General features: G+C 30.9%; 2 protein-coding genes across 3 annotated transcripts; both read right to left on the bottom strand.

The window, feature by feature from the left end:
- Window positions 1–4,260: 4,260 nt before the first annotated feature.
- Window positions 4,261–7,740, bottom strand: LOC110418970 (D-amino-acid transaminase, chloroplastic-like). Of its 2 annotated transcripts, XM_021431813.2 has the most exons (5): window positions 6,897–7,740; window positions 6,726–6,796; window positions 5,789–5,964; window positions 5,018–5,691; window positions 4,261–4,761 (listed from the first exon to the last, which is right to left on the bottom strand). In XM_021431813.2, the coding sequence occupies exons 2-5, from the start codon at window positions 6,789–6,791 to the stop codon at window positions 4,661–4,663; spliced, it is 1,017 nt and encodes a 338-aa protein (XP_021287488.1). In that variant the 5' UTR covers window positions 6,792–6,796; window positions 6,897–7,740; the 3' UTR covers window positions 4,261–4,660. The 2 variants fall into 2 exon arrangements, with proteins under 2 accessions (XP_021287488.1, XP_021287487.1); XM_021431812.2 differs by having other exon boundaries at window positions 6,726–7,740.
- A 138-nt stretch (window positions 7,741–7,878) lies between these two features.
- TAT7 (Tyrosine transaminase family protein) lies at window positions 7,879–11,752 on the bottom strand. The gene is made up of 7 exons (XM_021431814.1): window positions 11,291–11,752; window positions 10,145–10,484; window positions 9,810–10,028; window positions 9,201–9,260; window positions 8,761–8,916; window positions 8,584–8,677; window positions 7,879–8,287 (listed from the first exon to the last, which is right to left on the bottom strand). Exons 1-7 carry the CDS (start codon window positions 11,542–11,544, stop codon window positions 8,160–8,162), a joined length of 1,251 nt encoding a protein of 416 aa, XP_021287489.1. The 5' UTR covers window positions 11,545–11,752; the 3' UTR covers window positions 7,879–8,159.
- Window positions 11,753–26,424: the final 14,672 nt, after the last annotated feature.

Below are 26,424 nucleotides of genomic sequence, written 5' to 3' on the forward strand. Positions count from 1 at the left end.
TCCAAATATCATCAAGTACCACCAAACATTTTTCATTCTTCAAGAAATTAAACAACTTCTCTGCTAACTCTTGATCCTGCTTTTTCCTATCCTCCTTATCCATAATGTTAAAGGTAGATAGAATTCCTTCCCATACATTTCTTCTTTGGCATTGCTGAGAGACATACACCCAAGCCAAGTGATGAAAATGACTTCTGATCTGGCTATGACGGTAAACCTTTTTAGCCAGAGTGGTCTTCCCCAGACCACCCATTCCACATATAGACACTACTCGGCTATGACTTTCCTCATCAACAAGAACCGAGACCAATCTCTTAGTTTCATCATCCAATCCAACAATATTATCTCAATAATATGAGGATAAGACCGCTTAACTCACGCCTTTCGTAAGAGAAGTTGACTCTTCTCCATCCTTGACTCTTTTATGCCATATGTCTGCAGTTGTCGCGTCAACTCAGAAATGCTTGACATGATTTCCTCGATGTTTGACCTGGTTTTGTGGAGCATCCATCCCTCCTTCAAGATGCAAGCAGATCGTTTGACGACATTCGAAAAACCTCCTTTCCTTTTGGACCCAATCTTCAGAGCAAAAGTCTCGACAACATCCTCGGCATCATAAGCAAGTTCTCTGATTTCAGCAACCCAAAGACGTACCCTGTCACTCTCACCTTGTCTTGCATCTGCATCTATTAAGAAGCTTTGCATCCATCTCAGCTCCTTTTGCAAACGATCAACTTGCTCCTTCACGCCCCATAGGTATATTGCTTCTTGACTTAGCAGCTCGGCAATTGTTGTGACAGCAGAAGACACAGCAGACCAAGCCATGTAAATCCTGAAAAAAATCTGTATGTTTTGATGACACAGGTTTATGAGTTCTCTTCTCTCACTCTATCTCTTAAGTTGTAGCAGTAAATTGTTTCTTTCTGTTTTATGATTGCACAATTGTTTTGTAGTAGCCTTCTCATCATATTGTTCCAATGATTTAACTGTAAAATCCTTGCTTGTGCAACAGGATTAAGTGATTCCCATGACAGAGCACTGCACGCGGAAATTCGGATTCTTACTCAATTGCTTTGGCAAGTTGTTGTAAAGAAAGGTATCAAAAAATCACAACTAAACTAATGGAATCCAGTCTTCTTCGTTTCCCATTCCTTGCAGCAAGTTTAAGCAAAGAATCAACTTTGCTTTATAAATTTGTTAGGCCCTAAAAGCTCCAACTGAGGCCAGCGAATGCTTAATACACTGGACTTGGAATTGGATACTAACCTTGGAAAGTTGGAATCCAAGTCCACGCTGGATTTTTCTGGTTTATAAGGAAAAGGACTAACAGTCCAAAGTCTGATCTTCTTTATTGTAGAATATCAGTGCATGAAGAAGTGAGCTCTGAATCATTTAAGCGTTTGCTTTCACCTAGCTGTTGTCCCTATTCAAAGATACCTTTATAAACGAGTAAACATTTGGTAGATGAAAAGAAAGTTGGCAACTGTCATTAAAGCCATGTGCCAGGCTAGATCACAAACTTAAGATCAACTAAGTCATCTAAGAAGGTAGTTAAACAAAACTTTAAAACCCTTATGCTAGTTGTTGTTGGTAATTTCCATGGAGAAGGAAATAAAGGAAGCTTAGGAACAAGTTGGGTCATATCTAATGTTTTCAACTTCTTGACAACTACATTGTCTGTCACCTTGGTGAATAATGAGATATGAGGTTCAACCCTTGCCAATTCATGGGCCATTTGTCACCTATTACTCTATTCTTATTTATTGTAGGCTTTTCTTTATTTTATGTTGTAATAAGCATCTAAATGCCCACAACTTCTAATCAGTTGGGAATTTATTTATCTACAAGTATCTACATAAATTTCCTTTTTTCCCTATTATCACACCCATCTTTTTTATATATATATATATTTGAAGAAAGAGATTCAAACTCTACTTTTTTAAAAAAAAAATCATACACTAACTAATAAATCAAATATTCAAATATTATTACATTTATTTTATTACTCTAAACTCTATCGAAACGAGATCTTCAAATTTCAAAAATTAATATTATTTACATGAAGTGTCTCGTCGAGATTTATTTGAAATATCATCTTACATAATATATATTTCTATTTATTTGAATTATGTTTAATAAAAGGATCATACATGCAATAGTTTTAAAAGATTTTGGATTCAATTGAAACAATGAAAGGCTAACTAACCTAAAAGGATATTACAAAATTAAGAAAGACAATCATTTTATCCCAATAATGTACCAGTGGTACTCAATGTTGCATAGTAACTGTTCTTGAACAAGTGAGCTTTGATCATAAAAATGTTTGCCCTCACCTAACTGTTGGCCCTACTCAAAGCTGCCATTAGAAAGTGTGGAAACATGTGCAGGATGAAACCATCAGTGAAGTTAAAAAAGAGGTCTGAAAAGATAGCCGGCCATGTCATAGAGCCATGTGCAGGCCCGCACAAAATTCCAACATGCCAAAGTTTAAGATAGAATTGATCACAAGATAAATGCAAAGAAAGATGCTTTTTGAATGGTGTGAAATGCGTGTTTCTCAAAGAAACATAGCTCCCCAGAGACTCCCTATTTAGGAACTTCTACTATCTCTAAGAAAAAGAGAATCTGTCCTCTTCTTCCCTCCCCATCTTCCCACATCTTCCTTCATTTCTGTATTTATGCAGGCATGCTGCTGCAAGATGAGAAGGCAAAGCTTTGGTCAAGTTATATATGCTTTGACGAATTGTTCAATATCACAAATTTGCAGATGATGCATGGAAAGGCAGCTATGAGGAGGCTGATTGCAGCAGTATTTCATTCTTCTTCGGAACAGGTGGCATTGGGAAAATTTTTCTATATCTTCGATGAGTTAGAAGAGAGCTGGGAGTTGTTCTGCAATGACAAAATCTAGCTATTTTTTAAATCATTTAAGAAGATAATTATAGACAATTTTAAAGAGTTTGTGTTAGTTTACCCTTATCATATCAATCTAAAAAGGGTAAAAATTTACACAAATATGTAAAATATAATAAAAAAATTGATTTATATATTTTTTAGCAACATGTTTAACATATGTAAATGGTATGAGATATGTCAAATATTTATGAACTATATTGAAAGTTGAACTCAGGTTGTACCGTAGCCTTTATGAATTATCTCTTTTTAACCGTTTTATGTTTTTTTCACGACATTTCAACTTATTATTAATAAAAACTCATCTTTAAAAAATAAAAAAAAAAAACCATTCTATGTTTTGTAGTGAGAAGCTCTTTTTTTTTCCTTTCTATTAACTGTGTAATTTTGTTTTTCTTTGCTACTAAATTGGGTTTAGATTTATACTGAGTAGTTCGTTTTGGGAGCCTTAATCCAGATTTGTGTGCCAAAATCAAATATCATTGAAGGTTCTAGTGATTTTCAAATATCATTGAAGGTTCTAGTGATTTGTGTAAAGGGAAGCAGAAAGCAGGTCATTCAAGGACTTGGGATATCTATGATTGCTGGTACTTGCAGCAAAATGGTGAAATCTAGGGAAACAAGTCAGTTTTGCATGATATGAACTTCACAGATCTGTTTAAGATTATAGCAGCCACAATGCAAACAGACTGCTCTGCATAATATGTACTCCTAGTAATGTGGTCAGTGATTGAAATTCTACACCATAGAAGATGTGATTTTGTAAATCTAGAAAGTTGAATTTCTTATTAAAGCAAGATGTTCTGCAAAAGACAGGCTGTTGATTTCCCAGTGAAATAATCTGTTTAGCATTTCTCAGATTCCTGATCAGATTGAAATATGTTTAACAGGATAGCAGCATACAAAAATGGATTGAAGTACAAAAACCCCCCCTGAAAACATATATGAAGTACGCTTCTTCAATGGAGACTGGAGGAAATGTTTCCAGAAAGCATAGAAGCATAATAATTCCTACGGGACCTTATTCAGAAAAAGTGAAATGCACTAGGTTCTAATGGTTCCCATAAAATCAAGAAACAGAGCAGTTTCTTACCAACAAGTTTTCACACTCACTGGTATTGCATTCCTCAGCCAGTTTTCACGATTTGATATTCCTTCAAGTTCAAACTTCATCATATTCTAATGGATCCATGTTTTTCTCTTTGATCATCATTCGTTCCCAATTAGGTGAACACTGATTATAAATTTGAAACAGCCTCCAAATGAATCTCACTAAATAGCATGAAACTGTACATATGTTTCTAGCAGCTCCTAGAAAAGCAGAAAAATACACAAGGGAAATTGGACATACTTCAATATGCAATAAATAAGAAGAATCAATTTGAGTGAAGATTAGCTTATTTCGTCCGCTAGTTGCTATTCGTTACAGCATCATGGAGTTACAGAAGTTTCATATTTTACCATGTTTGCCTGTATGCACGTGTACATGTACTTGTATATCTGTGAACATTTAGTATGTTAGTAATCATATATAGGTATGAAGGAGTCAGTCTATGGATGTAATGCATCAATCATCTACTCGATCAAATAATGAGTCATCAGAATGATGATCTTGCTAAATAACACAAACAGCAGTGCAAGCTATTAGCTTCTTATTCAAGTCCTCTTGCAAGTATGCAGCTGCAATAATAAACACTACGATGCCAAACAGCAAGATCCCCTTTTAGTCCCCTTGGTGAAATTTGGATCAGTTAATATATGGAACAGAAAGCCTCTGTGTATCAGGACCTGCTACCATATCATGCCAAAGCAGATCAGAGAGTGCCATTGTCAAATCTCCCACTTTTCCTGTAACAATGAAAAATAAGCAACACCTCGGTAAGAACATAGGAGCTAATCCATAGATAGGCAAGGCAACATAATTAGAGATGTGATTAATAGGTGCATGTAAACACTGAATTTCGTCCATTTTAAATGGAGCAACAATTCTTAAAAATCTCTATGTGCCAGGTTACTCTTCTTGCAAGGATAGTGTAGAGGACGAGCCTAAATTAAGGCTTCCTAAGCATTTAAAAGTCATCTTAGTATAAAAGATTGTGCGTACCATCTCCAATGGGCTGTTCATCCCACATGATGATTGGCAATATTGGTAGTGTGCTTCCTACATACATCATTTCAGCTGCACTTTTGGCTTCCTCGACAGTAAGATTGGCAGTTTTCACACTTTTAAGACACCCCTGCTGAACCAACTTAGGTGCTAATTCAAGAAGCCTTTTTGCAGTACATCCACTTAGGATCTTATCAAATTGAGGCAAAATAAGCTCCTTATCATTGGTTATAAAAGCCACATTCACATTTGGACCCTCAGCAATAAAACCTTCCTCATCAACCCAAATAGAAGCAAATGCACCCTTGTCTTCAGCTTCCATTACCGAAAGAACATTAGGTAAGTAATTTACGTTCTTCATTGTAGCAAATAGGGGTGATTTCATAGGGGTGGTGGAAGTTATCACTTTAACCCCTTCTTTGCGTTGGGAGAAGTCATCATCAATGACTACAGCGTAGAATGCAGATGTAGGCAATCCAGCAGGAGAGAGTAAGAAATTACCAGGACCTGCAGTCAACCAGTATCTTAGAGTTCCTTTCTTGCACTGTGATGCTGCAGTCAATTGCACAAGAATACTACGAAGAGTTGACTGAGGAAAGGGAGAGGAGATTCTTGCTTTTGCTGCTGATCTAAGAAAGCGATCTAAATGGGCATCCAGCTCATAGAGATAGCTACAAAAAGAGATAGTTTAAAAACATAGAATCCTGCTGATAAAGTGTTATTAAAGGATATGTCAACTTATGCATCAAAGAGATATCATGCACCTACCCATCTAGAATGATTGCTGTATCAAACACACCATGCCCTCGATGAACCATGTGATCATCTAACGGAATTACCATCATGGCAGGATCAAGAATGATCCCTCCAAAAATGCTGGAATACATAGCTGGGTATGGTTTCTTTTTCACCAAACTCCACTTTTGGTGCAGCTTTTCAAGCAACTGGTTGAGACAAAATTGGGATATACAAAGAAGGTAACTAAATGTTCAAAGGATGTAATAGATTGAGAAGTGCATTGAAAAAAACAATACTATCAATATTTTACAAAGGAAGAAGGTAAGTTTTCAGTTGATAATCAGAATATAACAGCTCATAGTGGTAATCTACATATTACCAGCTAAACAACCATTTTTAAAATCTTATTTTGAGGAAAGAATCTGCAAGACGTTCATATAGGGATTTTAGCAAGGAATATGAAAACTTGGTTATCCTGGACCTTAATACATCCCAATTTCATGAATTTCTTCAACACTTCCAATCAATTCCTTTTTATACTAGAAATGTCCCAACTCCCAAGCACATAGAACACCTATATAGAACCATCAGTAGTACAATAGTTTCATAGACAAGGTAATTGAAACAAAGAAATATCTACTGAACAGAGAACTGATAGTGGGGATTCTCCGGCAAAATCCAGTATTTATTGAATAATAAAATTTTATCACAATTTTACTGGCATAGAACCATTTCTGCAAGCAGGCTATATGCAACTCATTCAAACCACTCATCAAGCTCCTTATAAGCAATTCATCGATGTACCAAAAGATGTTCTTAACTAATTGCCAAGGATCAAACTTCTAACTTATTGATGAAAAACCAAACTTTTTCTATTGAAACGAAAACAGACCCAAGAAAACTTGACTTGAAAGACAAAGAAGACGACAATGAATTGAAAGAAAAAGTTGGGAATTTGAGTTGTAACCTCTGATGATGAAGAGAACACATGAACCTTATAGTCACTGCCACTTCCAATTTCCAAGGAAGCCATTTCACCTTCCACCCAAACAAAGAAAAACACAAAACAAGAAATAAGTTCAATAACTAAACACCCAAAATTAAGAAATATCAGTAAAATCAGAGAGGGAAGGATCACCTGATATCTTATCAGAGGAAGGTGTGCAATCTGCCACAGTTGTAAAAATAGATAATCGAAAGATACCCTTTTGATATGGAATGAAAAAAAGAGGCGTTGGATATATAAGAAGAGTGAAGGAGCCTGGTTTCTGTTATGTGAGAGAGTGGAATCCATGATTGTATAGTTTGTCTTGCAGTGCTTGGACATTGAAGAAAAGTGGCTTAATATTTTAAAGTAATTAAGTTAAGAGTTTCAGGTAACTGTGACTTTTGTTCTGTCTTCTTTTTGAGCAATATGTCGTCTTTTTCAATGTTCTGCATTGAAAATACTCCTAGCACAGACACACATCATCATATGTAAGACATTTCCAGCCGGCAATTGGCAGTATACTCTTTTATTTCTTTCTAAAGAAACATTTGATAGATTATCATTATTCTAAGCACAACACTTGCTTAGTGTATGCTAAAGAGATGAGTTTAGTTGGCTTGCCATCTCATGGCTTGTCCTTTTCTGTGGCATTTTATTACATTTAATTGTCCACAAAAGGGACCAGAAAAAGAGGGAACATAGGGGAGACCAAATGAAACAAGCACTGAAATTCAAAAATATCTGCTAGAGGGAAAAATGGAACTGGTAGCAGATTGTATTTAAGCTAAGTTACACTCTTTAGATACAAAGTGTTTTACCTAACATTGCTTAACATTACCCAAATCTTTTATTCCTGTTTCTGTATTCTTTTCTCCTCCTTGTGCTTGCTCTGTTTTTTGTCCCCATTGATATGAGGAATCCAACTTCAATAGGTAATCCCTGAATTACTGAGCTACCCAAACCCATCTAAGTTTTATCATTGTTACTTGTTAGAACTATTTTAAAAATGCATTCATTGCAAATGCCAGGTATTTTTTCCCTGGGAATGGATAATTGAAAGTTGTTATGGTGGAAAATTTGATCAAATGGTGTTAAGTCTGTAAACTTAGACAGATGAGAAAGATGACAAACATAACAAAGTAACAACTTCTGGTACATTATATCATTTGGCACTATAAATTTTACTACATGCGGAAGAAGACTACTTTGCAGATGACCTTTAACATTCAAGTTAACATTTCCCATAAAAGAAATAATATCTGACATCTGCAAGTGTTATTAACAATAAATCAACAAGCACTATTGACCTTTTGAAGAAGCATAATATTATTCTATTATTAAGATATACCAGCAGCAAGAAATGGTGTCAGTATACTGTGTGAGGCCTGAGGGCATGTTGTGTAGCCTGTACTTTTAATATATCTGCATTATCTTGGTATGTCTTTCACAGAAAGACTTCAATCTACCCAATGCTTCTTTCAGAGAGGGTGGATCAGCAGCAAACGTGACACGAAGCCAATTCTTTAACCCCACTGCGGTACCTGCACAAAACACATGCTTCTCCATTGTAAGTGATTACAGAGCTACTTCAATGCCTAAAAATATTAACTCAAAATTTCATGAAATTCCCCATAATCTATATGACTTTGCTTGTCTTTGTTCCCAAATATTAAAAGAATTCCATAATACAGATTTCGAGGACAAATCATAGAGTTTATATAATCAGACTAAAAGGTCAAGGCAAGGCTCCTATTTGAGCTTTTGAAATGACATAATTTCCTTGTTTTTCTGTAAGCACAGGCCACAGAGAACCATGCTGCTTTCAATTTTTATATACCAGGAAGAATGATAACAGATTCTTCTTTAGCCAGCCTGAAACAGAAGTCAATATCATCGCTGATGTCTTCCAGGTCTGAAAGATTTAGTTTAATCTGCAATGCATATACTAAATTAGCATATTTGTGAACCCTTTAGATTCAAACACAAAGAATTGCAAGTATTATTACTCCATTACCATGACAGCCATAGATCCTTGAGGCTTTTGGGGACAACTAATGCAAGGGATCTCCTGTATCATATCCCAACAAATATCTGAGGTCTGCTTCAGTGTGTTAATAGTTTTCCTGAAGAAAACCTCATCAGTTTGCCCAATGATACGGGGAACAGCTGCCTAAAACACCAAATAGAAAGCCACAAAAAGAATGCAGTGAATACCTTTGGTAATGGCATAATGCAATTTATAACGTTAGCTCTATTATAATGATTCAAAATCTTATTAACATTAGATTAATCATCCCTAAGATCAAGCACAAAATTAGCTATGCTATGTCTAACAGCAATACTGTATTATTATGTCCAACTTCTTAACATGGTTTTGTAAGTACTTGTAGTTATGAACAACAATAGGATGTTCACATTTTGTAAATCCTTAAACAACGCAACACCACAACATACCTGAATAAAAGTTGCAGGTCCTCCCAAAATATCAAAATACTTCTTTATACGCTCGATAATCTGATAAGAACAAAGATTAGGACATATAAGCATCAGAGAGATTCAAAAATTGATTGTCTCATAATAAACCTATATCATACAACAGAACAGATTTTCAACCACAAGATGTAAGAAGTGCAAATCGGGTGTTCAATATTTACGTCACAATGATTGCATCAGGTTTTTCCTTTTTTTTTCCATATGGAGAAATCACTGATTAAAGCTCAAGAAAGCTACTATCAGTAGACACAACAAAAGTCAGGACAAAAGTTAGATTGCCAAAATTAATTTCAAGATAAAGTAGTCGGCAGAGGTTGAAAGTGAATATGAATATAGATAGCATTTACTGCATTGAAATGGTTTGAGAAATTTCCAGGCACCTTCCATAGAGCATCATTATTGTTGAAATAGACAATGCATGGAGACCGTTGGTAGTGCATCGTTATTGTTGAAATAGACAAGTATCAGAAACAATTCTATGGAGTTATTGGGGGTTTCATTATTGTCGCACTGGGGCAAATACCGAAGTATAACATCAAGAATACTGATATGTAAGAGAAGGAAGAGAACCTTAGGATTTTTAAACATGCCACAGGGGTCACTCGTCACGAACCAACCAAGTCGCCATCCCGGTACTATCCATCTCTTTGATAGAGACCCTAGAGTTAGGACTGGAACAAATGATCCGAAAACTCCCATTGGTACAAATGGGTTGTCCCCAAAAGCAAGGTGCCCATAGACTTCATCAGCAATAACAGGAATTTTAAGCTTCTCTGCAGTTTCTGCAATCTAAGTACAATAAACAAACAATTAAATTATTCCCACTAGACCAATACTAAAGGCAAATATAATCTCATCAAAGTTTCATGTCCCTGAGCTGCATTTCCTTATCCTAAGGTACTTACCTTTTTCAAATGTTGGTAGGAGTACACATTGCCACAAGGATTGCCAGGGTTTATGATTACCAAACCAACTGTGTTCTGATCTGCAAGTGCTTCAACCGAATCGAGATCAACTTCCCAGCCTTTCTTGGGGAGAAGATCAAAGTACCGAACTTCAAGACGTCTAAAGGTAGCACAGAGTTCATAGATTGGGAATCCAGGCCTTGGAAGCAAGATGTTTGCACCTGGTCGTCCAAGCATTGCCAATGCTACATCAATAGCTTGTGTGCAGCCAGATGTGACAAAGACGTCATCAGATGATAGCTTGTAAGGAAGATCACATGACAGATATTCTGCAATTGCCCTGTTAAGAGTGAAAACATGAGAAAATGAGTAAAGAAAATTTCAAATATATAGTACTGTTGATCAACTGCAAGATTCAAAAAAAAAAAAAACTGCATCATCCCACCAGAGAAACCCCACACTTTGAGGGGAGGGAAAAAAAAGAGAATTAGTAGCTCTAGATTGCATTAAATTCAAGAACAAGTAAGAAACTAAAGCTAGACTGTATTAAGCCTAGCCAGACAAGTGCTTGAAAATATCCTTCAACTGCAACAATTAAATAACAAAGAACTTGGGCAAGACTGCAGAAACCCAGATTTCTAGTCTGGGTCCCTTTCAAATTGAAAGTTTCCAACAGCAATAAATGAGAAATTAAGTCTAGAATCAAAGAATCATAATATTTCTTTTTAATTATACTGACGAAGAGAGCAAAAAAAAGAATCACTAATAAAATCAAAATAAAAACAAATCCAGATTATTTGCATGTCCTCAACTGCAATTTCAGAATTCGAGGAACTAAACAAATCAATGATTAGAGTAACCATGAAAGGTGAAAAGTAAAAAGTACTATTGCAATAAACTGAAAGTAGAAGCAGATTATTAGATATAAAAATTGCTTTGACAACAAACAATTACCAACTGAAAGATGAATTAGCAGTGAGTTAGCTGATAACTGTCAAAGTAGAATGCAGAGTTCACACAATTAGATGAAACTGAACATATTTATACTGAAATTCATGCTGAAGAGAATTACAATTCAAAGCAACAGCAAAAAGAAGAACATGCAATTAGCATTTCAAAAGCAGTAACAAAGATGGGGAAATTTACCTTCTGGTTTGGGGAAGGCCCACAGTAGGTGAATATCCATTGAACTTCTCAGATTGAAGAGCTTCAGCAACAGCTTCTCCGGCAACATGAGTAGTATGAAAGCAAGAATAAACAGTAGGGTCACCGATACCTAAAGAAATCAACCTCTTCCCGTTCTTTTCATCAATGTATTGCATTAACAAACTAAGGGTGCCTTTGATCGTGATAGTCGAAGCTGTTTCCATTTCATGGTTCAGTACTGTTCCATTCTCCATAATTTTAATTCTTCAATAATAACTTTTCTTTTCCTTTTTCTTGAACAATTTCTGGCTCTTGTTTTTGGCTAATTCAACGAGTAGAGAACTGCATAAAGAGAGAGAGAGAGAGAGAGAGAAGAAGAAGAAGAAGAGAGACAGGCTTTTTCAGATGGAAAGATTGGTAATAGAAGAAAAATGTACTTCCGTAACCACACGTTAAAGCTGCTTTTGGTCCTTTGCATGGCAACTAATCCATTTATATTGGTGGTTGTCAGTAGTCAAGGAGAAACAGTTGTAGACTTCCAGTTTAACAGCCAACCAGGAACACTGTAGCAGCCTTAATGGAACTCATGTTTAGTTACTAATAAACACGAACGTATTTACTATTTCTTAACTTAAAAGCAATGCATTCAATTTCCCTTTTTTTTTGTTTATTTGTCAAAAAAAAAAAAGCACTCTTGAACCTTAGGCCAGGATGTAGAAAGGGCGAGGGCGAACCAAAGTTATTTTATTGTTAGAATTAATGAACTTACTATAGAATCACCCAAAAATAAAAATAAAGAAATAAGAAGAAAATATTAAATTAATTTAATTTATGGATACTAAAATAGTTTGTCATGGATGCATCAAGATTACTTTAAAAAACTTTTTATTTTCTTAATTTGTTCAACAAATAAATCATAATTTTCATAAATAGTGTCTTCCCAATTTAACAAATACTTTTAGATATTAACTTAGAATATTCTTTTTGTAAGCTCTAAAATAAATAAATAAAAACAACAAAATTTACTATCGTTTAGCCTCAATTATTTATAATAATTGCCTATTTAATTTTAAACTTATTATACAATGTGTTGGTGTATTTTCAAAATTATGTCTCTTCATATAAAAAGTTATAAATGAAAAATTATGACTATTTGAAAATCACATCAATTGACATGTTAATATCAAAACTTGAAAATTTCTTCTATAATTATAAAATATATAAATAATCTAAATTAAAAAAATCATAACATTTGTTCCTTCACTCACATAATTACTTTATTTTACATAAATCATCAAATTAACATTTAAGATTCAACATAACAAAATATTAAAGATAATAAAATTAACATCTACAAAATAAAACTATCTAACACAAAACCATTAACTGTCACAAATTATCAACTTAAATCTCTTCTATGGCTTGGCACTACACATTCACTCACATAGGCTATTTAACAAGTGAAAGAAAATAAAAAAATATAATTAGTATAAAGTTATTTTAATAACAAAAGAAAAGGTTAAAAATGAAAAATTATGTAAAAAGTCATAAATTTTAAAATTTATTTCAATTGAAGTGTAAAGAATTTCTAACCTCTTTACTCATCAATCGTCAACAATGGAAATGGAATCCATAATCCCAATCTTTGTTATCTCTAAAATGCATAAATAAAAAAAATTATAAGAAATAAAGAAATAAGAATTGAAAAAATAAAAATGAAGAAGTGTAAATATTAAATGTATATTATATTTTATATAAATTTAAAAATAATATATGTAATATTATATATATTGATATATATGTATATAATTAGTTTTTGCTTATTAGTTAGGTTCAAAAATTTTAAAATCAAGAACCAACCAAAAAATTAATTGAATTAAACATTTTGAACCAATTTACCTAATAAATCAATTAGACTAAGCCCTTTTACTCAAATTACATTTGATTTAGATAAATAATTAATCTGATCTGATTTTACTCACTTCTAATTTTGTCGATCCCTTTGAATTTCAATAAAACCCCATTTACACAAACACACATGAAAGGTAGAAAATGTAGGAGTAAAAATTTGCAATATGCAATATAGAAGTAAAACTAGAAAAATATCATCTTCCAAGTTGAGTCATATAATTTTGACTATTTGTTAAATAGTAACAAATGCAGGACCAAATTTCGTACAATAGAGTAATAAACATGCCCTGTTTCTCTTTTAATTTTTTGGGTAGAATATAATAAAACAATTCTCTTTTCTTTTAACTTGGGTCATCTATTTCAAGGAGTTATTATATTAGGCTGTCTCCTTTAAATTTGAGTAATTTCAGCATGATATACTAACGGTCAAAAAATAAATAAACATGTTTTATTTAGCCATAATAATGAAAATTTATAGACATAGTAAACTGTATCACATGCCAAATTCTTGGCATCCCCATTGAATTTCTAGCTATTAATTAATTGTTAGTCATGGAACTTTAACAAACCCTATAATTTCTAAAGAAGTTAATTACCAAAGTAGACATTAATTTTAATTGTGGAATTTTTAGTTACTTTCAGTACTTTGGTATGTTCCTATCAGTTAATTGTCAACCATAAGTCAACAAAAGCTGCAAAAAGAGAAAGTTTCTTCCTTCTCCTTCCATTGAAAGAGGGTCATTATCAACAAACATATAAGACCCAAGATGCTGGGTTTGAGATAGCCTTGCCAGCATAGGTATTTTTCAGCCATGTCAATCTTCCAAGTTTTGATTACATAAATATAGCAATAAACTCTTAAACTACCAAGCCTAGCTAAAAGTTGGTTAACTCTATATAATGTTTACACTATTTATATTTAAAAACTTAGAGTTACTTTTAAGGACAATTTTTTCTTTCTTTATGCCATAAAGATTATTACAATTCAAAAATTTAAGATATATATACCTAAATTCATTCCATTTTTATCCCTTAAGTGACTTTTCAGAACAAATTTTTCTATGCTTTTCATGTAAATTTTTAGAATTTAATTCCAAACTTCTTATTAAATTAGTAATTTATTTTTAAAACTTTAATAATTGATCGTTTAAAACTTTCCTTTTATCTACCCACTCCATTTTTCCTCTTTATTTACAAATAGAAAATCATATCAAAACTAATTAATTATATAGATCAAATGAAAAAAATATTTTTTATTTTATAATCCAAAAATCACAGGTAATGCACAAAAAAAAAAGAAATGATTATATTTCTTTGAAACTAATTTTAAGTCAAATCAAATGGTTTTGTATCAATCTTTTCTAACTCCCATCAACCTTATCCCTTAGTCTAAAGTAAATTGGTTTCTTCCCTAAAATAAATTTCTTTTCAACATTATTTTCAATTAGAAAATTATTTTAACAATTTTTTTTTTTTTAAAGAAAAGTGTGACTAAGACTAATTGGACAAAGTATCACTTTTGATTGGATTATTAGTTATCCACTTAGAATATACACGTGATTGGTTTGTCTTTTATTAGCCATCCTTTTGTTCCTATTCACAAATAACTTGACATGTGAGCTAGCTCCAAAAATTACAAAAAAAAATGCTAAAATGGAAAAAAATACTTGTACCACATGAAAAGAATTGTGTCTTGCTATTGAACACGCAACGTTACTTCTAGTGCTTACAATTTATTAAAAATTAGTCCTTTTCTCCTTTTATGGAAGATCAAAATCTTTAATTATTATTTTTTATTATCTTGCAAGAGTCGTTGTCTCCACGGAGAAAATAAAAGGTTTAGAATTTTCAGATTTTAAATATCAAAATCTTTAATTATTGTTTTTTATTATTTTTTGCGAGACCCGTTGTCTCAATGGAGAAAATAAAAAGTTTAAAATTTTTGAATTTCAAATTCAAATTTTATTTCGTATAATTCTCTTTTTATTAAAGGAAATGGCACTTTTAATCCTACACATTCATAATTTTGAAAAAATGAGTGTAGTAAAATATTGTCACTTATTTTAGATAATTATAAAAAAATAACAAATAATAAAACTTGAAATAGAATTCGATAATGGGTTGAGCTGGTAAAATTGATCCAAACTCAAAAAATATGATTGATTTTCTTCTTGAACTTGAATTCAGCCCAACTTGATTTGATCAGATAATATATTTTTGAAGGGTTGATGTCTTAATGCAAGCTTTGATAAATTCGTAGTAAAGAGGTTCCAAACTTCCAATGTACTAAGGGTCACATAGCCTATTATAATTAATGTGATCTTGGGAATGAAATGGGTTAAGAGTTTGGTAATCATGTGTGAATGGGAGATATTGGACTTTTGAGATAACACCCATAATGCTCATCCTACTTGGATAAGACTTAAGATAATGTTTTACCCAACTATCTTGATGAATTGGAACAATCAAAATTACTTAATTTTAACAGTAGTTTATAAAAAAAGGTTATCAATATTATTTTAATAAGAGTTATTAGTTGTTCTTTAAATAGTTATAAATTGGTTGAGTTTTCCATCAAATAACACACCAACAATTCATCAAAAATGTTGTACTAGATTGCATTCGAGTATTAGATTTATTAATTAATATATGATCTCTCTATTTAAAGAGTAACGTTTGAATTTCTTATAATTATCTTAGAAAAATAATATGTTTTTCCTTTTTTGGGAGTGTAAGCACTATTTCTTTTCTTGAGGAATAAGATGAGTTAACAGAGTTAATAGATTAGTCAATACCCAAACAACCGTAAAGAGAATATTTTCTTTAGCTGTTAGAAAGATAATATAAATCACTAAAAATACTATTGAAGAGTATTTTGATTGGAAAATGAAGGAGGAGGTTTGGCATACTAGAGAAACGGTTGTGGAAGGTGCCTGGAGAATAGCACACTGTTGATTGCAGCTTTCACCATCGCAATCTTCTCTTACTGCTTCCTTTAATTATTTATACTCACTGCTCTTTCATTTCTAATTTGTAAATTTTAGTTTTTTAATAATGAATGATTTCATGTTATATTTTTTATTTTATTGTCTTAAGAAAAAAGATTTCATCAACGTTATACATAATGATAATGACATGTTAATTTGACATTATAATATAATTATGTGGTATTTTTCACTTTTCACATCAATATTGTATCAGTGTTATGTGAATATAAAATGACAAGTGGTATTTTAATTAATAATAATTAATCAATTGTTAGTTATAAAAGCTTATTTGACCAAAAATAAAAATATAAAAACTTGATTGATCGCAATATAAGAATAAAATTTTATTTAAATTCTTTTTAAATAGTTTAAAAGCTTATTTGAACATTATACTTTTTAAAAATTATATATTCAGTCACTTGTGTTTTTAAAATATTATATTTCAATCTTTTCATTTTAAAAAATAACATTTTGGTTACTAACATTGCAGAAATAAGTATTAATGATCATCCAATCCAATTGTTAAAAAATACCTTCTAACGTTCCATGTTATCATTTTTTCAAATGACAAACTCACATCATATTTTTTAAATCAAAAAGAATATTATTGCAAGTTGGGATTATCTAGAAGGATAAGCCCCGAATCAAAACAATCAGCAAAAAACTAAAAGTAACAAAACATAATCAAAAGCAATAAAAAGCTATATACGGTTTTTTTGGTTAGAAAGAAAGGATGTGTTGTAATAAGTGAATTTGGATGCGCTAAAAGTGACAAAGAGGAAAATGGAGCAGTTTTTGAAATCTAAGTACTTTAGGTGACAGGTGGTGAGAGATGAGAAAAGATGGAAGAATCTCTAAGCATTTTTGTCAAGATAAAAATTGAGTAAAAATAGTTAATTTTAATAGTTTAATTTATTGAAAATAGTTTTAAGAGCATTTTCATCAAGTTATGATAAAAATTTGATAAAAAAAGTTAATTTTATATTAAGGGTTATTTTTAAAATGACTTTAAGTGGTTGATCGTTTCTTACAATTTCCTAATTACCATTTTATATATGCTTCCAAATTTTCCAATATATCAATTATCACTCTTTATATTTTTAATTTCCAATTTATTTATTATGGGGTTTAATATATATGAACAAAAATGATCAATATGTGTGTGTATATACATATACATACACCAACTAATAGGGCAGAGCTATAGCTATTTCAATGGCCCGTTAAGAAACATTTGGGTTCAATTTGTAAGTTACAATTGCCATTAAATGGAATACCAAGGAATATGTTCAAAGAAAATGCATCTCCCATAGTGATTACAACGTTCCATTCTCCATAGTTTATAACCTTTTTTTTCTTTGGCTTAAACATTTTTTGGCTCCTGTTTTAGCTTCTTCTATGAGTTGAGAACCAAATAAAGAGACAGAGGGAGAGAGACAGTATCTTTTTGATGATCAATAGACTGGTAAGAGAAGAGAAATGCAATTCCTTCACCACACATTAAAGCTATTTTGGTTACTTGCATAGGAATAAATCAATTTATGTTGGTGGCTAGACTTCTAGTGTAAGTGCCCACTAGGAAAGTGTAGCAGCCTTAAACAACTTGCATGATTATTGAAACTTACAGGTATGGTATTCATGTACTTGATTATTCTAATGTTTGGTTCAATACTAAACACGAACATATGTACTATTTCCTAACTTAAGCTATGCCTTCAATTTCGATTTTGATTTTAATTTCTTCTCTTTTTTTATGTTGGAAAAAATATTTCGAAAGAAATATGCTCTCTAACCTCCAGTCAAGATGTAGATGTACAAATTTTCTAACAATGACAGGACTTAGAATTTTGTATAAAAAGTGATTGAAAAGTAATCATATAAAATTATGAATATATATATATATAATGATAAAAAAAATTAAAAACTGGGGTGGCAGCGATCATCTTCGATCGCTACCTTAACTTTGCCATTGTTTTCTAGTTAATTTTAGAGATGGATATTGTGATCCAAGTTATTTTATTATCAAAATAAATTAACTAATATTGAATCACTTGTTAAAATATTCAAAATAAAGAAATAACAAAAAATAAATACAACTTTTCATTTGATGAACAGACATAATTTGTCACAAGTAAATTAATTTAATTTATGAACACTAAAGTAACCTACCATTGATTTCAACTATTTGGTCCATAAAGTTTTTTAAAAAAAAACTTGGTATTTTCTAACACAATTGTAACTTTCCCTTTAGAAAGAATGGAGGTAAGCGAGGATTTTGTTATAATGGAAGAGGAATCAATATTGATATGTAACCAAAAGACTTTTAAATTTTATTATGTTATAATATCTAAAAAAATTCTCGAATTAAATTTTATATTTTTATTTTAAATCAAATAGACTCTTAAATAATGGTTGACTAACTATTATTAGTTAAAACGGCAGTTACCATTTTATATCATATAATACCGATGTGATATACCGACATGTTATAATGGATGGAAGATATGACATGATGACATGGTCAGATGACTTTTTCATATTTTACATTAGTGTCACAACAGCACCACGAGACATAAAATAACAAATAACATTTTGACTAATAATAGTTAGTCAACCGTTAATTATAAAAAAAATTTTACTTCAAAATAAATATAGACGGTTCGATTGAACGTAATAGAAAAAAAAAACTTAATTGAATTTTTTGAATAATTTAGAGACATTTATATCGACCTAATTGAGAGACTTTTTGGTCTTCATTTGATGGTAAACACTATAATAAAATTTAATGAATAACATTAATGATAAAATTTATGCCTTCAGTCATTATATGGATAGTTTAATCATGCCTTTACATTTTAACGAAATACGATTAATTTAAACTTAATTTGTTTAAATTCATGTCATGTTGTCATGTCGTATACAAAATTGAAGTTTAAAAAATTTCAATGATCTAGTTAAATTTGAGAAGTTCTAAAGGCATATATAATTTGTTCATGGAGAATTCATGAATTGAACCCAACCACCTATGAGAGAAATATTGGGTTCAATGTCTGAAATAAAAAAGTTTTAATTGCCATTAAATGGAATACCAAGGAATATGTGCAAAGAAAATGCATCTCCCATAGTGATTACCAAGTTCCATTCTTCATAGTTTATAACCTTTGTTGCTCTTTTGCTTGAACATTTTTTGGCTCCTGTTTTGGCTTCTTCCATGAGTTGAGAACTGCATAAAGAGTCATGAGAGGGAGAGAGACGGTATCCTTTAGATGATCAATATATAGATTGTTAAGAGAAGAGAAATGCAATTCCTTCACCACACGTTAAACATACTTTGGTCCTTTGCATGGGAACGAATCAATTTATGTTGGTGGTTACCATGGACAAAGAGTTCTAGAGCTCTAGTTTAAGTGCCCACTAGGAAAACTATAGCAGCCTTAAGCAACTTGCATGGTTATTCAAAGTTAAGAGTAATGGTACTCATGTACTTTGATTATTTTAATTTTTGGTTCAATAGTAAACAGACATGAACACATGTGCCATTTCCTAAATTTCAAAAAAAAAAAAAGTGTTCTCTAACCTTTCAAGTTAAGATGTAAATGTAATCAAGATATAAGAAAAATAAAAAATAGAACTCTTCATTTGATGAACTGATATAACTTTTTATAATTAAATTAATTTAATTTATGAGTACTAAAATAATCTATCATCGATATCAAATTTTTTGTCCATCCAAAGTTTTTTTAAGAAAACTTTTTATTTTCAAAATTGTAACTTTCCCTTAAAAAAAACAGGGTAAACAAGGATTTTGTTATAATGGGAGAGGAATCAATGTTGATTTGTAACCAAAGACTTTTAAATTTTATTATCACATAATACTTAGAAAAAGTTCTTAAATTATTTAAAAAATTTTACATAAATTTTTATTCTTTTATTACGTTTAATCAAACTTTATATTTTTATTTTAAATTAAATAGACTCTTATAACTAACTATTTGTTAAAACATCACTTGTCATTTCATATAAAATGTTATTGATATAAGATACTAACAAATTGTAATTAATGAAAGACATGACATGAAAACATAACCACATGACTTTATTCCCCTCTACTTAAGCATTACCTTAACACCATATGACATAAAATGACTAGTAACATTTTAACTAAATATAATTATTAGTTAGTTAACCATTAATTATAAAAAATTATTTAATTAATTTAAATTAAAAATACATAACTTGATTAAATGCAAAAAAAAATAAAAACTTATTTTAAATTTTTTAAAATAATTTCATAGACTTTTGAAAGTATTATACCTTTTATATCTATCTTATGGAAAAACTTTTGTGTCTTCATCTAACTGTCTAAAAAATCTATTTGTTTTGAAGGTCTTTAAAATCAATGCTCCCTTTCTTGCTAGCCATCGAATTAAATTGCTATTATTCTATATGCTTTCAATAGTTCAATTTATTGACTTAAATTGTCAACATTCACACGTGAAATTTATAACCCAAAAAAAAAGAAATACCTAATGGTGTTATTTGGATTAACTAAAGTAATAAGGATTAGACTATATTTTCATTTTGATAGAAGCCTTAAACTTCAACTACATCAAGAAAGAAAAATAATAAAACTCAAACAATATAGTTAGGCCAAACATACATACATATATATATATATAGCAAATTAAGCTATTAGACATAACAATTTATATTTTTGTGCTTTAATCAAATTGTGTAAATACAGAATATTGATAGATATATAAGTAAATAAGAATATGACACAATTAATTAATTATGTCTATCAAGATCTTAAATATATACACGAATACATTTAATAAACATATAACACAATACCATATAATATATTTACATGATTATTACAATTGAAACGATTAACATGATTAAAACACAATTAAAACTATTAAATTAACATATATACAAATTAAAATATAATTCTCTTAATCAAATTTACAACAAAAATTATCAGTATCATAATATTTCAACATTAGAAAATTTTAATCATTATAAAAATATTAATATTTATATAAATCAATAAACGAGTCTTAATCGTATAGTAAACGTGTCTACTTAACACATGAATACGACTAAAAGGTTGGGTGATAAATAAGTCACAGTTTATATGGATACATCATAACATGATTAATTAATCATACTTTAGATAAGTCTTAAAAGGATTAAGAGGATTTAACATAGTTAATATATGAAACACGATCAACTTAAAATCAATTGAAATTTACGATCTACAAGCTATAGCTATTTCAATGACCCATTGAAATTTGAGAAGTTTCAAAGGTGTATAGATTGTTGGAAAATTCATGAATTAAACAACCACCTATAAGAGAAAAATAGAGCACAATGTGTGAAATAAAAAATTTTTAATTGCCATTAAATGGAATAACAACTAACGAAGAATATCATTGTTTAAAACGAAACCCTGAAGAGCTAGGAATGAACTCCCAATCACCAAAAGGAAACCATAAGCAAAGACCACCCAACCTTTTGGATCTTGGCCCAACCTAATGGGCTTCCTAAATTGAAATTTAAAAATATTTTTTGCCTAAAACTGAAACTTAAAGCCCAAAACTAACATTAACCAAATCTGATTTGTGTGTGCAAATAGTGAGAGGAAGGAGGATTTAAAATTGAGATATTCTTTTTGGAAATAAGATGTTAAGCAAGTCATTCTTTTCTCTGTGTGTGTGTGCATGTGAGAAAAATGCTCCCTAATTAATGTGCTTGATTATCATTGGTGAAGTTTGGATTTCCTTAATTCTTAATAATCTGTGAATAATCTATCTTAAACAATAAAAGTATGTGGAGTTATTTTACAAATTTTCTCTTATTTCACCCTTAAAACAAAGGCATAAACATTGGGTTATTAGGATTAAATGACATTCAACATTGTCACTCAACTTTTGGATGTGTTCTTAGACTAAAAATGTCCCAAAAAGCAAGTAATAATAAACACTCAATGCTAGAGACAATATCTAAAGATGATTTGAAAGACCCTTTTTTACAATGACCCCCAAAAAGTAAGTGAACAAGAAAACTTTGTACAATCTAATCTATATGGGCATAATTTTATAATGCTTCGAAATGGAGTATCAATCAATTTCTACCCAAAGGAAAGAGGTTATCAATCCAACACGAGAGGTAAATCAAAGGTCCCACATATTTAAGATCACATCAACCTACTCATTGTCCTATCAAGAACATGTTCATCATTGACCATGTTGACACAGATGCAACCTATACGGAAAATCAATCAAAGTTCTGCATAGTGTCGACCAATTGTGGGAAACCATCTGATTGATTTGATTTAAAGGCCCGCTATGTATGAATTGGAATTGCTACTAACTTAGGTCCTGTGAACAAATTGAAGTCAATTGCAATGGCGGTGACCACATTTTCTTCCTTTCTTATCAAATAAATTAGAGGCTCGTACGAGTAGATTCTTGCATACATGGAAATTGCCGTAAGAGGACTTGCTTGTTGACAGTCTTGCTTGGTGAAGCAAAACGTAGTTGAAATGTTTTGTAGCTAAAAATGGGTTCAGTCTGATGTTGGTGCAAAACTTTGGAAAATGGTATAAATTACAGCTTTGATGATCTGCAATGAAGGCTTTTAGATGCTGCATGCAACAAAGGAATCCTATACTTTCTTGAAAGAGTTTACCTTTGTTTCAAAAGGAATATATTTGAATAGGAATCTGCCATATCAATTTGTTTTTAACTGAGATTCCATATGTCTTTATTCTCAATGGCATCTTTTATGGTTCACTTGTGTCTCATATAAGTCCAAGAAACAAAAGAGCAGAAAATTTTGATTTAGAGATCAATTATTGAGCAATTATTAGGATTTGCAGTGACGTTAATGAGTTCAAATTAATTAATGTCTGAAACTCAATTCGAGTTTGAGTAACTTTTACTCTAAGAAATACTCATTGTGATTGAACTCAAACTCTCACTTTAATAATGTACTTGTTGTTTTAATGAATTTACATAAATTTATTATTTCAAATCGTTTCAATTTTGAATATAGTGAGAATATTTACTGGATACTTATTACCATATCTAAACTTACAGATACAGTAAACATTTCAAAAAGAAAAATAAAATTTATTTTTAAAAGTATAAATTAATATTCATATGCTTAAAACTCAACTAACATGATTTATTTGTTTGGATAACAAGTATTCATAGATTCAAACTTAATGATGTTAATCAATCGGTGATGTTCCTAATGTAAATTTGTCGAAAGGCAAATCAACATAATATAATATAAAACTAATACACTAAGTATTGAATTAAATATTTAAATAACATATATATTGTATTTATCTTATTGTAACGGTTGTGATAATTTATCTAGTGTCAACCCTAAAATTCAATAATAATAAATAATTAAATCAGAGTTCCTAAATTTAAATAATTATATGTTAGAACCATACATGAAAATATCACTTAATGTTATGGTAATGTTATGAAAAATGCTTGATTTAATGATAATTAAAGGATATGATTTCGGTTTAAGGAATTAGTGATTTTTTCAAAAAATCCAAATATGAAAAAAAAAATAAAGAAAGAAAGAAAGTTATCCATTCGTGCATGTGAAAAATTGCAGGAACGAATCGAATTATTGAAGTACAGGCAATCAATTCCAGGTTGTAAAATTACCCCACCTAAGATCCCGCCACGTCACCTGAACCCACAATGGACGTTGACGTGTCACGATCAGAGGCGTACGGGTCCCATTATTGGTACTGCTACTGTACAAAATATATATGAAAAAATCTACGCTTTATAGCCTATATTGGGGAGACTTGGGGATGTGCGTAATGCACCTGGGAGGGGCGCATTTTAGCGGAAGGGAGGCAGCGGGTGAGCCAAAATAAAGAGGGAAAATAAACGAGTGGGACCCTGACTCGCACTACGAAACGCCGTAGGTGGAGGGCGGCGCGGCTTACTTCACCATGTCGTCACGCGCGATCCGCTAGGTAATCTCTCGGTTCATGAGCCTTTTGTTTTTTACTTTGTTTTTTTCCCCGTTTGATTTTAAAATAAATTTTTATTTTAAAAAAATAATGATTAACAAAATTTAAAGTTTTTTTTTTAATTTAATTCAATTTTTCTCCTCCTGTGAAAGAATTTTTACCTTTTGTGGATTTTATTTAAAAGTCAACTGCCATTCTCTGGTTATAAAAGGGTGTGTCTTTAGTAAAGAAGACAAACTACATAACTGGTGAACGAACACTTATTTGGTTGGAATGGGATAGGATAAAACTGAACCAATCGGTTCAATTATTGATAATATCATCACCTTTTATTTAAAAATTAAGTTTTAATTAAATGATATTATCCAAAAGACATTTGATGATTAAAAAAATTAATTAAAATAACTTAATATATGGTTAGTGTTATAAATTAATTTACAGAGTCATGCCAACATTTTATTGATATATATAAACATGGAAATAATTAACTTGCTAAACATAAATATAATTTTATTAATCAAGAAAGAATTTAAAATTTTATGTAAAAAATAATTATATCAGCACTCGTCACTCCGTTAACCTAGTCCCTACCTATTACATTCATTTTCCCTTTCAAACTTTTCATCAATGACACTTTAACCTTGAAGAGGTAGATAACTCGTAGGCGTTGGAAATGTTCAGTGTTATTAAAATAAAGTGAGTATTTTCATGGATTTGCATAGGGCCAATCGTGAAGAAAAGAAAGGCAAAGGTTGGTGGCTGGGGGAAAGCCAGATGCTTGGGTTAGCATTACGAAGAAGGGACAGGAGAAGAAGAGAAGGGGGGGCAGGGGGGAAGCCGTAAATGCATGACGGGGATAGGCCCCCAAAGGGTGAAAAACTGAAGAACTTGAGGGGGTGGCCAAAATGGGAGAAGATCATGGGGGGATTTTTTGGCTTTTTTAGGTAACTACTGTTAGAGAAGCCTTGACAACTAGAAAAAGAAAGCATGGAATTGGGCAAAATGAAAGACAGAAAGAAAGAAAAAGCAAATATATATAAAGATATGGACCTAAGCATGCAGATTGATGAGTTGATTTGATGTAAAGCCTGTGACAATCTCAAAATCCGAGCATGACGCGTCAAAATCCCATAGCATCAAGCTCTCCTTTCTGATTGGTGATGGATGGATGGGATTGCTTGAATTGATGCATGCATGGTAATCTAATCATTTCATGAGTTGAAATTCCAACACCCCCAAAAAGAAATAGTCCACATAAAAAGAAAAACCCATTTGTTATATTAAAATAAATTAAAAAGGAAGAAAAAAAACCAAAGTACCCTTTTTTCCGGACAAATTATTCTTGTCGAACAACTTTGAATATTGGCATCTCGCAAAGATACCCACTAATTAATTCCATTAATTTAATTGGTTATTGATTCAATTTTTAGGTCTTCAATTTAAATAGATTACTATCTACATCATTTAAAATGTAAGCTTTTAATAAAAGTGAATACGAAAACTATATATTTATATTTTAATTTTAGTTGAATATTTTAAATTTTATGAATAATTAGTTTACATAAAATGTATACAACTTTTGATAGATGATTTAATAGTGAAAATTATATTAATTAGATTAATTATCGAGATTTAACATACTAATATATTTTCAGTAACCCTCATTGGGTCATCTTGATATTGTTGTAAACAAAAGAAAAAACCTAACCATACATTTAAAAGTGAATCTTTTGCTTCATCTGTCGTGAGATTTAAATTTTTTTACAAAAATTACATGTTCAAATTAACTTTTAAATATAAGAGTTTACTTCAATTTATTAAATCATATTATAAATTATAATACTATTTGTTTATCAAGATCACATTATTTTAACTTGATTTTGATAAAATATAAAATATAAATTAATGTAAGTCTGTATTTTAATTTCGTAAAAAATTTAACAGAATAATCTATTTATTTTAAATTTTATTAAAAAAATCAATTTGAACTAATTGGGTTGTATTAAAAAAAATTATATGAACTTCAGTGAAGCTGATCATTGCTTTTTCAAGTTTGTTTAAATCTAAATACTAAAAATTGAACTCCTTTGTATCATTTTACATAAAATTGATAAATATATACAAGTCTATTATTCTTAAATTTAAAAATGAAAACGAAATCAAAGGACTAGACAAAGGAAAATTTGCAAAGGGAAACAGAAGCAAGGCAGCCTGTCTGTACG

The sequence above is a fragment of the Theobroma umbraticum genome, unplaced genomic scaffold (genome assembly GCF_002168275.2).
Source record: "Theobroma umbraticum cultivar Fairchild unplaced genomic scaffold, ASM216827v3 scaffold_67.0, whole genome shotgun sequence".
NCBI lineage: Eukaryota > Viridiplantae > Streptophyta > Magnoliopsida > Malvales > Malvaceae > Theobroma > Theobroma umbraticum.